General features: G+C 38.2%; 1 protein-coding gene across 3 annotated transcripts in view; it reads right to left on the bottom strand.

The window, feature by feature from the left end:
* The window catches only part of DENND2C (DENN/MADD domain containing 2C), a 94,259-nt gene that overhangs the window by 14,884 nt on the left and 65,096 nt on the right, over nt 1–14,279 (bottom strand). For 2 of the 3 annotated variants that reach the window (XM_010830762.1, XM_010830763.1), the window contains exons 7-14: nt 12,216–12,260; nt 10,176–10,363; nt 7,019–7,128; nt 5,350–5,419; nt 4,747–4,824; nt 3,994–4,134; nt 3,379–3,527; nt 2,735–2,912 (exon numbers count right to left, since the gene is read on the bottom strand). In XM_010830762.1, coding sequence (XP_010829064.1) covers nt 2,735–2,912; nt 3,379–3,527; nt 3,994–4,134; nt 4,747–4,824; nt 5,350–5,419; nt 7,019–7,128; nt 10,176–10,363; nt 12,216–12,260 — 959 coding nt within the window. Of the gene's footprint in view, nt 1–2,734; nt 2,913–3,378; nt 3,528–3,993; nt 4,135–4,746; nt 4,825–5,349; nt 5,420–7,018; nt 7,129–10,175; nt 10,364–12,215; nt 12,345–14,279 lie in introns of all 3 variants that reach the window. The other variant, XM_010830761.1, reaches the window with a different exon arrangement.

The following is a 14,279-nucleotide window of genomic DNA, read 5'->3' as shown; positions in this document are numbered from 1 at the left end:
AACCATAGCCTTGACTAGATGGACCTTTGTTGGCAAAGTAATGTCTCTGCTTTTGAATATGCTATCTAGGTTGGACATAACTTTCCTTCCAAGGAGTAAGCGTCTTTTAATTTCATGGCTGCAGTCACCATCTGCAGTGATTTTGGAGCCCCCAAAAATAAACTCTGACACTGTTTTCTACTGTTTCCCCATCTATTTCCCATGAAGTGATGGGACCAGATGCCATGATCTTCGTTTTCTGAACGTTGAGCTTTAAGCCAACTTTTTCACTCTCCTCTTTCACTTTCATCAAGAGGCTTTTGAGTTCCTCTTCACTTTCTGCCATAAGGGTGGTGTCATCTGCATATCTGAGGTGATTGATATTTCTCCCGGCAATCTTGATTCCAGCTTGTGTTTCTTTCACTCCAGCGTTTCTCATGATGCACTCTGCATAGAAGTTAAATAAGCAGGGTGACAATATACAGCCTTCACGCACTCCTTTTCCTGTTTGGAACCAGTCTGTTGTTCCATGTCCAGTTCTAACTGTTGCTTCCTGACCTGCATATAGATTTCTCAAGAGGCAGATCAAGTGGTCTGGTATTCCCATCTCTTTCAGAATTTTCCACAGTTTATTGTGATCCACACAGTCAAAGGCTTTGGCATAGTCAATAAACCAGAAATAGATGTTTTTCTGGAACTCTCTTGCTTTTTCCATGATCCAGCGGATGTTGGCAATTTGATATCTGGTTCCTCTGCCTTTTCTAAAATCATATCATTATGTTGTACATTTAAACTAACACAATGTTATATGTAAATCATTTCTCAAAAAAATTGGAGGGGGGAGGTTAACCCATCAGTGTAATAAAGAAGAGTTTTTTCAGTAAGTGGTACTCGGATAGTAGGCTATCCATATTTAAAAAAATGAAATGATCCCTACCTCCTTTCTTTCTTTTTTGGTCATATCGCGCAGCTTGTGAGATCTTAGTTCCCCAACCAGGGACTGAACTGACATCCTCAGCAGTGAAAGTGCTGAGTCCTAATCACTAGACTGCCAGGGAATTCTCCCTACCTCCTATTATATACAAAAAAATAAAATAAAAAATCAATCCCCAGGCTTAAGAGCCAAAAATTAAAGGCATTATAATAAAGCTTTCAGGAACTAACAGAGGAGGCTATTTCCATGAAGCTAATATTAAGAAAAACTTAAGCAGTTCACACACACACACACAAAAACACTAACCATTAAAAAAAAAAAAAAAAGATTGACAGTTCTGGCCACATTAAAATTAAGAGCATTTCCATATTTAAAAAAAATCTTTTTGGAGAATGAAAAGCCAAACCACAAAGGAGTTCATATTCAGAGTATGAAAAGGCCTCTTACAAATCAATGAAAGTAATCAATTCAGCAGAAGGACAGCCTATGGATTTTACAAAAATTGACATTCAAATGGCTAATAAACATATAGAAAGATGCTCACCCTCAACCATAATCAAGGAATACCAATAAAACCAAAATAAAATACAACTATCTGATAAGCTAAATTATATGAACTGATCACAACAAGGGCTGACAAGGACATGGAGCAACAGGAACTCTCATACACTGCTGGAAGAAGTTTAACTTGGCACAAGTACTTTGGAAAAGCTTGACTTTACTTACTAAAGTTGAAGATATGTTTTCTCTATGACCCAGCAATTCCATTTCCAAATATTTGCCCATAAAACTGTATGCACATATGTACCAAGGGTCATGAACAAGAATATTTATAGCAGCATTATTAATAATAACTCCAAACTGGAAACAACTCAAATGTCCATCAACTGTAGAATGGATGAGAAAATTGCAGTACATTCACACAATGGATTACTATACACAATCAGAATGATCAAACTACTGTTAAACTCACAACATGGGTGAATCTTAAAGATATAATGTTGCTTGAAAGAAGCCAGACTAAGAAAAAAAAAAGAAAAGAAAAATATTGCTGTATGAATCCATTTATATCAAGCTTAAAACCAGGCAAAACTGAACTATATTGTCTAGGGATACATGCCCAGGATGTTAAGTTATAAAGAAAAACAAGAAAATGAGCATCAAAATTCAAGATAATAGTTACCTTTTGCAAGGAGTGGGGTTAGAGAACAGTGATTAGAGGAAAGCATGAGGGGGACTTCCCTGGCAGTCCAGTGGTCAAGATGCCAAGCTCCAAGTGTAGGGGCAGAGGTTTGATCCCTGGTCAGGAACTAAGATCCCACATGCCACACAATATGGCCAAACAATAAATAAGAATAATTAAAAAAAAATTTTAAAACAAGAAAAAGAAGGCATGATGAGGACTTTGTTTCCAGGGCTGTAATGTCTCTATTCTATTCTAATGTTGGTTACCATTAGCATTCACTTTGTGATAATTAACTGAGCTATACATTTTGTTCTATATGTATGTTATCTTTGAAAGAATTTAAAAATTAACCCAGAGTAGTTTTTGTGCATGATTTAAAAAAAAAAAAGACCTATTCTTCAGAATAACACAAGAATTAGCCCATGGTTCAGTGCTATAAATAAGATATAACTTCAGATTCATGTGTACTATAGTATTTTTCTCATTTTAATAAGCAGATACAAAAATATGATAGCATAACAATAATAAGTACATATTATCATTAATTAATGACATATCCGTCACTGTTAAAAATCACTTGTTTTCATTTGCCAGTGCTGCAATCTTTTTCACAGGTACTAATTCTCCCATATTACCTCTTCAATGGGTAGGTCCTGGAGCTGTGGTAAGGAGCAAGACAGGATTCCAATAAGGAATGGAGTAGGTGAGCACACAATGTCAATCATAGATGCTGGCAGGACCGGGATGTAGGTATGCTGCCAGGTGAATGGATACAGTGTGGCAACCGCTGCATGACCACATTTTGACAGGGTGCTAGCCAGAGGAGAAAGCAAACTGATATCACATTAACAGCAACATATGGTAAGCATGTCAGATATGACATTACAGCATTACAAACCAGTGATTGCAGATGAACAATTCTGTGATTACTCATTAACATTCTATTTAATTTTTAACTTAATTTTCTGAAAATCTTTAATCTCAATCCAGTTGTTTCCCACAATTTATATTGCTAAAAACTAGTGTATACTCAGAGAATCAATACCAATTTTTAACAAGTTTCAACAAAACACATTTTAAAGGCAAATTAATTGCAATCCTCAAAAGAGACTGGTATAGCTGAACACAATTAGCTTTTGTATTATCCATGTCTCTACAGCATTAAGTAATTGAGATCCTACCTAAACGTTTTTGTTTTTTTTTTAATATGGCCAAATTCTAAAACACTAAGAACAAGTAAAACCCCAGTCTGATGTGACATATCTTACTTATTTCTCACCTTAGGCTGTTGGCGACAAAGATTACCCTCCGCTCCAAAAGGAGAGAGGCACAGACTCGAATGAGATGGCACACGCTCAGGCACTTAAAGAGACACTCAAAATCAACATGTTCCAGCCGTGAGTCCAGTGGTCGGCACAGTTCAATGGACTGAAATGCAAACACTTCAATTAGGGGAGCTGAGGTGGGAAAAGATCCCTAATGACAATACTAATGGACCCTATCACTCTTTTACAGATTAAATTCGAGAGAGAGGGGCTGCTGCAGTTTGTGAAGCAGCCTACACTGATCTCAAGACTTAATACTTTATAGTTTCATGCCATAAATTTCTGGTGAAATCTTTTATCCCACCGGACAACATTTGTCATATTGAAATTGACCTCTTGCAGGTCAACTTATGAGTGGTTCAATCTATGAATGGTAGAGAAACCTCTGGTTCTTGGGGTCTAGGATCAACAATCTCACAGATGAACTGGATGATTCTCTAGTGCTTCTGCGACTGAAACACACTCTGTGTAATTTATGAAAAGGAGAAAGGTTTCTATCACGTAAGGTCTACTAGCATAAGGACTGCATGTTGGCAGCTAGCGAGTCTCCTCAAAATTAACTAACTTACCCCATCTCCAGCCCCAGGGAGGTAGCTCTTCACTGTGATGGTGCGTCCAGGAGCTGGGAAAGGAGCTTCCATGACACTTCGCATGAAGGGGTAAACCAAAGCTGGAGACATTTCTCTTCTTTTCTCTACTTCGTCTAGAATCTACATACACAAAACATATCTTTTTTTTTTTTTAATTAAGGACTCAGTTCAAAAACATAAAAGAATCCTATTAAAGGAACTGAAAAACTGAAATCCTATTAAAGGAACTGCACAAACTTGAAAATAATACGATCACCAGATTTTAAGACAGATAAGCTTCTGCCACCTTTAATAAAAGTTCATTAAAGGCCTCCTTTCTCTTGGAGGTATCTTTAAATCTCTAAGAAAAGTTACAAAAATAGATCAATTTAATTTTAGAAAGGAGCCCCTTTTTATATCACCAAGGAAGGGGCAAAGAAAGTAACACAATAATATCCTGCAGTTTGGTGCTTGGGAGAGACATGAGATAAGATAAACTTCAGGCAAAGTTCCGCTTTAAGCAGCAAGGTTTAGCAAACCCAAGTGAGGATTACAGGGCAACATCATGTGGTTTAGAGATCTAAGTTTAAGCCTTCAAACCTGTAGTTCGAATCTACTAAAGGAAAACCCTTTCTAAAGTAGAATGTTAAAAGTCTATGCCACTTAACATTGCCTAGTGAAGCCATCAGAAACAAAGATGTACTCAGGGCTCAGAAAGGACACCATCTTTCATAGCACCCATTCTCCACTCACCTTTGAAAAAAGGTTGAAGCAGCCTAGGCGACTGACCATGCAGTATACCTCAGGGAGTCGCTTTCCTTTGCCTTCTGGCTAAACAACAACAATAACAACAAAGCAAAAATTAAGTAGCACAAGTCTTTACTAATTTGGACTATTTATACCTCTTAATACTCCTTAGTATAGAGTAGGAACCAAAGGTCTCATTCTCAGGGAACACTGAAAGATGGAAAAATGCTAAAAAAAAAAAAAAAAAGATGGTATGATTCATTCCAGCTTAATGAAGGCATCTAAGCAAGAAGAAAGTAACTCAGAGCTCCCTCGACTAGCTCATTGTACTCCATTCCTCAAACATAAGCAGACTGACTTCAGTTACAATGTCAGTGCTTTCATTATCTATTACAGACAAATAAAATAAATCCATACCCTTTCTATTCCAAAACACTCTGTGGCTAACCTCCACCCTGCTCTTACTGTTTAAAGCTAACATAGCTTCTTTGTAATACACAGATCATTGAGTAGCCCCCAGACTCATCTAGAAATTATGCTTCTGAAGTTCCCAGTCTGACTCTATTGTTTCTTGACCAAAGCTGCCTGGAACACAGGTCTGGGACTTACCAAGAGCTTCTTACAGTAACCAAACCACCGGCTCCCATCTTCACCAGTTAAGACAAAGGAGAAGGTTTCACTGAAAAAAATAGTCAATAGTTTGAGATTCAAACAACTACTTATGACATTCCTTGGAACAAGAAATTAAAAATTAGTGTCTAACAGCAGCAATTTTGTGATGTAAGAGGAAGCATCAATATTACATTTATTGCAAGTCATGTTCTTCCTGAGGGAAAATTCTCAAATTCTCAAAGGTCCAGCCCTTGAGAATATCTTACTTTGTACTGGAGTGAGAGAACAGGTATGGGATGAGCTGCTGAAGCCATCACCTCCTTTCACTTTCTTATTTATCCGGTCAGCTATTAATCAAGTCTATTTTCCTTTTGTTGAATGCTCAGTTTAGCCAAACACATAGGTAAGCTAAAAAGGATTTTAATAAGCTATTCTTCCTTTCCAAATTCTTCTACTTAGTTTTGAGAGGTCATATGGAACAGTGATAGGCAAAAGATTATATCCTTAATATATAAAAAAATAATAGGAAAATTGATATCTCATTAGAAACATAGGCAAAAGATAAAATGCATAGGTAACTTACAAAATGAAGATCTAGAGAGGCCCAAGAAATAAATTCATTAACAATCAAAAGGAATTCAAATCTGAACAACATTATATACATACATCTATATACGGACAAGAATAAAGATTGGAAGGGAACATCTCAAAACACAATGATTATCTCTGAGTAAACCAGAATGCCAGTGATTTCTAATTTTTGCTTTTTATTTACTTCTCTGTATTTTCCATATATTTTAGAATGAACACACATAACTCTTGGGGAGAGGGAAAAGCCAACCATGGAGCAGCCAGGTCAATATGAAAGAAGCTGCCTATGTGGTCAGCAGTGCAACTGACAGCACAAAGCATCAGGATTGATGGCTCAGAGATGACAGTGGCGATCAGGCTAAACTGGTTGTGAGAGGCAGCAGCTTAGTCTGGAGGCAACGCAGCGTGGAAGGGCACAGCCAGTTAGGCAACAGCTGAGGCTGTCTTCCAGCAGGTCATCAGCATGTGATATGGCTCACATAATCATGCTTTTCAGCCTAAATACATGACCAGTAATTCCAGTTTTGAAGAAGCAGTCATCTATTTACAAGCAGGATATGAGATGATGATGTCTTATTAATTGAAAATAGTAATTTCCTCTAGATACTGGGAAGAAATTTCCTATAATTCCTTTCCAATATACTTACACCTTCCAAACTCCAGCCTCCTTTTTGTACAAGTTTGACAGGGGAACATACAATCTGGGCTATAGCTGTTTCTAACAATTTGAGGGAGATACAAGATGCAGACACTGCCATGTTTTATTTTTGTTTTTGAGTTCTTAAGTTCAGTGTTTTTTTCCTTTTATGTCCACTTGGTGGCATTTCTGATTGTATGTAAAGTGGAACTTCTTTTTCTGCAGAATTGGCAAATTGAAGAGACTCTCAAACTTGTTTTCCCGTTAACACTGTGCTTTTCTTTTGGGAGCCCCACATAGGAAATGTCCTAATTCTGTTCCTTCCTTCCCTGCCACAGAGTACACATAGCTTCACTACTGGTTCTATCTGTTTTTCGAACATTCTGATTCTACTTTTGCAGTTTCAACAAAAGAAATCAGATAAAGTAGTCTATTTACCTCTTGAGTTCTGAGGTTGGCACCCAGTCCTTTGAATCAGGAAAACAAAATTTAGGGATAACTTTGAGCCTTTCTTCAGTGTCTCTGGATTGCTTAAAGCCATGATCACCCTGAAAAAAATAACACTGGAAGTGACTAATATTCTATGTAAGTGGAGTGCAGAAACAAAAAAACTCAGCCTGCTCTCAGGAAAAGAGGTATCCAATAAGTCGAGGTAGCAACCCACTCCAGTACTCTTGCCTGGAAAATCCCATGGACAGAGGAGCCTGGTGGGCTGCAGTCCATGGGTCGCGAAGAGTCAGATGCAACTAAGAGACTTCACTTTTACTTATCACTTTCATGCACTGGAGAAGGAAATGGCAACCCACTCCAGTGTTCTTGCCTGGAGAACCCCAGGGATGACAGAGTCTGGTGGGCTGCCGTCTATGGGGTCGCACAGAGTTGGACACGACTGAAGCGACCTAGTAGCAGCAGCAGCAGCAATCTCAGAGTGCTTTTGTGCAGTTTAATAAAACAGGAGGGCCAAGACTGTTAATCACTGAAATTTTCTAAGGAACAGTTTCTAAGTAAAAAGAATTCTGTTTTTATAGAGAGAGGGTACTTGAGGAGATCCTATAATCTGATATGAGAGAAATTATTGAAAACAGTTTCTTATCTAGAGAAAGAATCTTAATTCAAGTATTCACATACTAGTCAGAATATTTTTATGAATCATGAACTATGAAATAAATGAAAATCTATGTTATAATATAGTGATAGCAAAAACCTAGCCAGCTCAAGATACTCTGATCAATAATCCAAGATGTTTTGAAAAGTCAGATGACCGTTACTTAGAAAAAACCATATTTTTAGAATCCACCCCATATATAATCATTTCCCTTAGCATATAATCTTTGTTACCTAATTATGGGTTTGTGACTTCCTGTAAAATTCTAGCATGGAAGACCCTTTTGTGCAAGTTTGGTATTGTACTTTAGAGAACAGTCTAAATTTAGTTAAATCAAGACATTTAAAAATTAGTACAAAAATAAGCAGATAAGTCTAGTTACCATATTGCCTTCATGTAACTAATGTCAATGACCTACCTTTTAATTTCTAAAACAAAACAGGGTTTTTGATTTTTGTATTCAAAGGCATGCTTCCTCAGGCATGAGGATCTTGGGGATAAATGTGGACATTCACAGGTGCTCAGGGACCCTGGCTCACAATCTGGTGCACAACTGACCCACCAGCTGTGGGGTTTCACCTCGGGCCAGGCGCAGGACTCAAACCCTGTGTCCTGACTAGGGTAGGGAAGTTGAGCCGGGGTAACTCCCTTACCATGAGCCCGCCACTCCAACCCACAGCAGCTGGGCAAGCCTCAAGGGGCTGTAACCTCCACACAGGCACATGCTCAGTACTTGGACTGGGGGTGATGAAAAGGCTTGCACCTCTAGACCACCCACTGAATAGGAGTAGCAATGCCCAGGGCAGGGCATTAAGACACTGCATTAAGGCATTAAGCAAGACCATGCGTTGCTTAAGACACTGCGGGGTTAATGCTTGCCTGATCCTGACCCTCCCCATGCATGCTGCAGAGGGTGGCAGCAGCCAGTGAGTGAGGCTGGAAAGGCAGAAGCCTGACAGGACCTGGGGAACCAAGAAGTAGGAGTGAGGACACCTAGAGAACCCATTTTGGGGAGGAAGCAGGTGAGACCATGCATGAAGCCAGGCTTTAAGACTCTGGCACACGCCCCACTGTCTCATCAGACCTTACTCCTCGCTTACAAAACACAAATTCAAATATAAATTGAGAGTTGCCTGTGGAGCAGGGCCCTTCTAGGAGACAGAGGCCTTTTGTGACTGCAGTGGTCACATACCCATGAAGTCAGTCCTGCTCCTGCCACTTAGGAATGTGGGCTGAGTGCTGGCGGTCTTTCCAGTTTCTCAGGACAAAGCCGAAATACAGATTTCTATGTGAAATTTGACTTTTAAACAAAAAACTGACAACAAAAACTTTATTATTATTTTATTACTGTATTACAGCAACCCCTCCAAAATATGTCTGTGGGCTTAATAAGCTCAGAGGCCATCACTTTGTAAGCCCTGATGTAATGATCATGTTCTTTATTTTTACAGTCACAAAGTTCAGAGCCACATTTAGGGTCTACTTTGTAAGCTCTGTGAAGGCAGGGACCAAGAATATCTATTTTAGTTGTGTTCTCCACATGTAATCTTGGCAAATAGTAGGTATTTATGAAATACTGATGCAATTAATGAATGAATGTTTTTGCGGAAAAGGTAAAGAAAATAATACTATTAATAATAGTAACCATTTATCACATGCTTACTATGTGCCAGAAACTGCATTAAGCATGTTATATACATTATCTCATTAAGTCCTCACTAATACGGGATAACATTATATTGTGCTACTATATGCTAGACACTGTTCTAAGTGCCTTATATTAATTATTATATAATGAGCTCATTTAATCCTCACCACATGGGATGGACACTGTTATGATTACCCCTTCTTCACCAATGAAGAAAACAAGACGCAGACCAGTTTAACTGCTCTAAGTCACAGAGTTAATAAGTGGCAATTGCAGACAGTTGGCTCACAGTCCGTGCTCTGAACTGCTACCTTACTCTGCCACATTTATAATTTCCCTCATTAAAAACGGGGCTTCCCTGGTAGCTTAGAGGGTAAAGAATCTGCCTGCAATGCAGGAGACCTGAGTTCAATCCCTGGGTCGGGAAGATCCCCTGGAGGAGGGCAAGGCAACCCACTTCAGTATTCTTGCCTGGAGAATTCCATGGACAAAGGAGCCTGGTGGGCTACAATCCGTGGGGTCAGAGTCACACATGACTGAGCAACTTTCACTCACTCACTCACTCTCATTAAGGAGGAGAAAATTGAGGCTTTGTAACTTGCTAAAGGTCACTTAGTAAGTAGTAGAGCAAAAAATAAAAACCCAACTTGAATAATGAGTTTTATTCCCCCTTGGTTGCAGCTCACGCCTGACACAAGATATCATCAGATCCATGTCCTACAAGAAGTATAGAGTTAGTAAAAGCTGATGGAGACAACAGTAAACAAGAGGAGAGGGATAAATACACAGAGACACAGGAATGCCATCCATTCCTAGATGCCTCATGGTCTCTGTGCACCTACCTTGCTAGGGAATTGTTGTATGACCTGGGGAACGTAGCTTGCTTCTGATGGCTTCTTCTGTAGAGACACCACCACAAAAAGTTCAAAGAGCTGCTGCTCCTGTAATTCAATCAGATCCCGCTCTAAAGTCTGGTAGTGCGGATTCCTCTTGGAAGACTGCTGCAGTTGTGCTACGCGCTTGTGGCGACCTGCGATGAGATCATGGAGCACTGTCTTCCTTTGTAGCCCTATCTTCCCTCTAGCACCCAGAGGTCACGACCCATGCGGGGCTAACCTGCATTCAGTCATTGTTAATGAATGTTGACTAATGAACGTCTGCACCCAGACGTGCTTGTTAGGGCTATGACACACGTGGAGGACAAGTGCAGATTCTCACAGGTACCTGGGGGCTCTGCAGTGGGACTGATGTTCTGTGTCCCAACTGATACCTAGGCATGTCCCAACACACACTCTGTGTTATCCCATCTTTCATGGCATGACACCAGTAAAAGCACTGGCCAGACCACAGATGCCACTGCTGAGACCATGAAATCATAGGTGGGGGAAAAGATCTGATAAAATAATTGAGTCCTATAGAAGGTAAGTATATAAAGAGACAATTTTTATAAAATTAAAACAAAACTATCCTCAGATGAAACAAACTGTTGTTTTCCCTTCTCTCTTTGGCATGTATTATGAATGATGGACATATACTTATATCAATAAATGGTGCTAAACACAAGAGGAAAAGATACTCATCAGCAGATTGTTTCTCAAAAGAAACAATTTATAGAAGCATACTATTTATACAGTGTGAGCAATCCCACTCAAAAGTGGATAACATTTATCCTTTATTTTCATCACTCTAAATTCTGGATAATTTGGGATAGTCTCCACTAGGGGGGACGCAGTACTTGTAGAAGAAATAATCTAAGCATCCCAGAGATTTGCTTATTTGTCATTCTAAGCCAATGACTGAAAGACTCACCCTCTAATTGTTTTGCTTTTCTTTCGAGATGTGATGCATTCTGCCCCAAAGAAGTTATGATGTGGATCAAAATATTAAGAACACTTAAAAAAGTGCTCTAGGCAAGACTTCTTACTCCAAAGGGCTTAGCTCATATCAAGAAAATTTTAGGGCCTGATTCTCAGTAGCGACAGCACGAAGTTAGTCATCTTTACACATCCAAGTTGAACTTGATGATGACTTAGGTTTCACCTTAAATCAGGCTACTGAATCAAACACCTGAAGCAACTGAGGCTACTGGTAGGAGCACATGATTATTAATCATAAAGTCAGAGTATCAGACTTAGAACTGCCCTGTTCTTGGCTTTGACAATTCACGTCTCCTACTTTTTCCATGCCTCAGTTAAACAGAAACGAAATAATTTGCTGTGAAAATCCATTAGATGCAGGATACAGAGCCTTTGAGTACTCGAACAAGTACCACCAAAAATGCATGGCGTAGTTTATACTCTAACAGAAAGTAAATGGCACAGTAATTTAGAATATAAATGCCTGTGAATAAGAAACAGATCAGTGTTGCCTATCTCAATGTCAGAGGCAGCTAAGACACTTAATGAATTACACTTGAGTGACTATGAAAAAATCAGATATTTTTGTCTCAGAGGATGACTCACATGCTGTGTTTTGGTTGCTGGGAAATGGCTGCATATGTGTCTGAACACGCAGCTCTGCCGCTCCCCTCAGAACATTCCATCTTAAGAACTATATAGGTTTGCCTCACACCACCATGGGAGATTTTTTTAAACTTTTTATTTTGTATTGGGGGATAGCTGATTAATGTTATGATAGTTAACAGCAAAGGGACTCAGCCATATACATGTATCCATTCTCAATTATGGGAGATTTTTAATGCTGTCACAACATCTGACAGTGTATTGTTTAGTTCCCTAAATCTCAACAGGATCTTATAATGAAGAAATCACCGACAAAGTGAAACTTGGTGTAGAAAATATGCTTCATCACAAAGGTAGGTGCGACTCCACCTATAACCAGGATCATCACGCGAAAGGGAGCAGCCCCACTGACTCACTCACTCTTTGGTAGATACTCGGCATCACTTTCGTACCCACCGGGTTCACCTGAAAAGAAAGAATTTCCATTTGTATTGTCCAACAACAGCAGGAGGAACACGAGGAAGAGAATAATGGAAAAGTTCCATAGACCTGGGGATTTAAGAGCAAGGAATAATAAGGAGGCTGAAACTTTCTCCAAACCACTTAGCTGTATCAAGGCTCAGAGAAGAAACTACTCCATTCCACCTTCTTCCCACACCCACTTCCCTCCTTAATTCCCCTCACCCCTAAATCTAGACTTTAACAGCAGTCCAAACTAGCTGCAGGAAGTCTTGGTTAGAGTAGATTGTATTTCTACATTCATAGAATGTAGACATATTTGTCTTTTGATTCCTAAATAAGGTATCACAGGTAGAAGCATCAACCTGGCTAATCAGAAGTCTCAACGTGGAACAAACTATGAGTTTAGATTAACATGAAAATGTGAAGTTAAGAAAGATTACCAAATGAGTTTATGAAGTAACATTCTACCTCTTTTAAGATGCTTCTAAGCCACCTCGAAGGCCAAACTGAACTGAACTTTACTCTGAATTCTTACAGTACTCAGATGGCTTTGAACTGCTCTTATTTTCCACAATTGGATTTTAAGTATTTTGGGGCTAAGGGGCTTTGCTTTCAGAAGGGAATATTCTGTACAATACTAGATGTATTGTCAATTTATAAAACAACAACAACAAAGCAACCAAAAGATAAAACATTGTAAACAAGTGAATGAAAAATTTCTAAATTAAATCTAAAAAGTTAAAGCAAAATTTTAAAATGTAAAGAAAGGGAAAAAGTTTTAAGTATCAGGAAAAACGAGGACTAGGAGTCGTAAATGAAAAATGTATGTAAGTCTGTATAAAAATGTAAAATTTCTAATCTAACAAAAAATCATTAGTAAATTCAAAAGGCGAATAACCTGAGAAAATATTTGTAGTATACATTGTAGACACCAGGCTGTCTTCTTAATATTCAAATAGCTGTCATAAATGAATATGGAAAAACAGCACAACAAAAGATGAATAAAGGGTAGGAATAGGCAATTTATAGAAAAAGACTGATAAATCTTGATAAACATAACTGTCCAAATTCATAATTAAAGAAATGTAAACTAAGACAATAAGTAAGATGTACTTTTCAACCATGACACTGGTAAAAAATAAAAATCTCTAATAAAACACAGTATTAACTAAGATAATGAGGAAAATATCATTTTCAAAAGTTGTTCATAGAAATGTAAGCTGTTACAATCTATTTATGAGACAATTCGGTTAGCAGTTATAAAAATATTAATTTATGTGTTCTTTAAAGTATGTGTGCTTTGATTAAGTCCACTGCTAAGAACTCATTCTATAGATATATTCTAACCAATACACAAAATTATATATAAGTAAAAAGTGTACATCACAGCATTGTTTGAAGAGAAAAAAACCTATATCTCTTTATAAACCTTAATTATCCACAGATTAAATAAAACGTTAGAAACAGCTAAATACATTCTTTTACATTTATACAAAAAAATGCAGTACAGATATGTGGATCTCTGTGTCTTGATACTGAAAGAGCTCCAAAGTATATTAATTATACTTTTTTTTAAAAAAAAGCAAGACACAGTATAAAGCTATTTGGGGAAAAAAACATTTGCATGTACATAAAATTTTCTGGGAGTAGTAGCAGGAAGTTCTGGAAACATTGGCTTTCCATTTTATCTTATTCTATATTACTGTAATGTCTTGCTGTGTTCATTTTAGTTTTGTAATAAGGAAGAAGAGAAGATAAAAAAATGCTGTCTCTCCATAAGACACGCGTGAAAAGTACACAAGAAATGTTACAGAAAAGGTAGCTATCTAAATATTGTGTACTATCTAGATTTTATAACTTCAAACTAACTACAATGGCACAAAGTATACTGGGGCTCTATCCTATTGATCAATAAGTAAGAATAAACACTGTGAGCTATTGAACCCTATCTATATCCTTGGCACCAGGCACCTCTTGGGAGCCTGTGAGGTGTCTGGGAAAAAAGAAAAGAAAGGAAGGAGA

The sequence above is a fragment of the Bison bison genome, unplaced genomic scaffold (genome assembly GCF_000754665.1).
Source record: "Bison bison bison isolate TAMUID 2011002044 unplaced genomic scaffold, Bison_UMD1.0 scf7180017864519, whole genome shotgun sequence".
NCBI lineage: Eukaryota > Metazoa > Chordata > Mammalia > Artiodactyla > Bovidae > Bison > Bison bison.
Note: the sequence above shows the minus strand (reverse complement) of the source record. Positions and strands in the feature narration are given on the sequence as shown.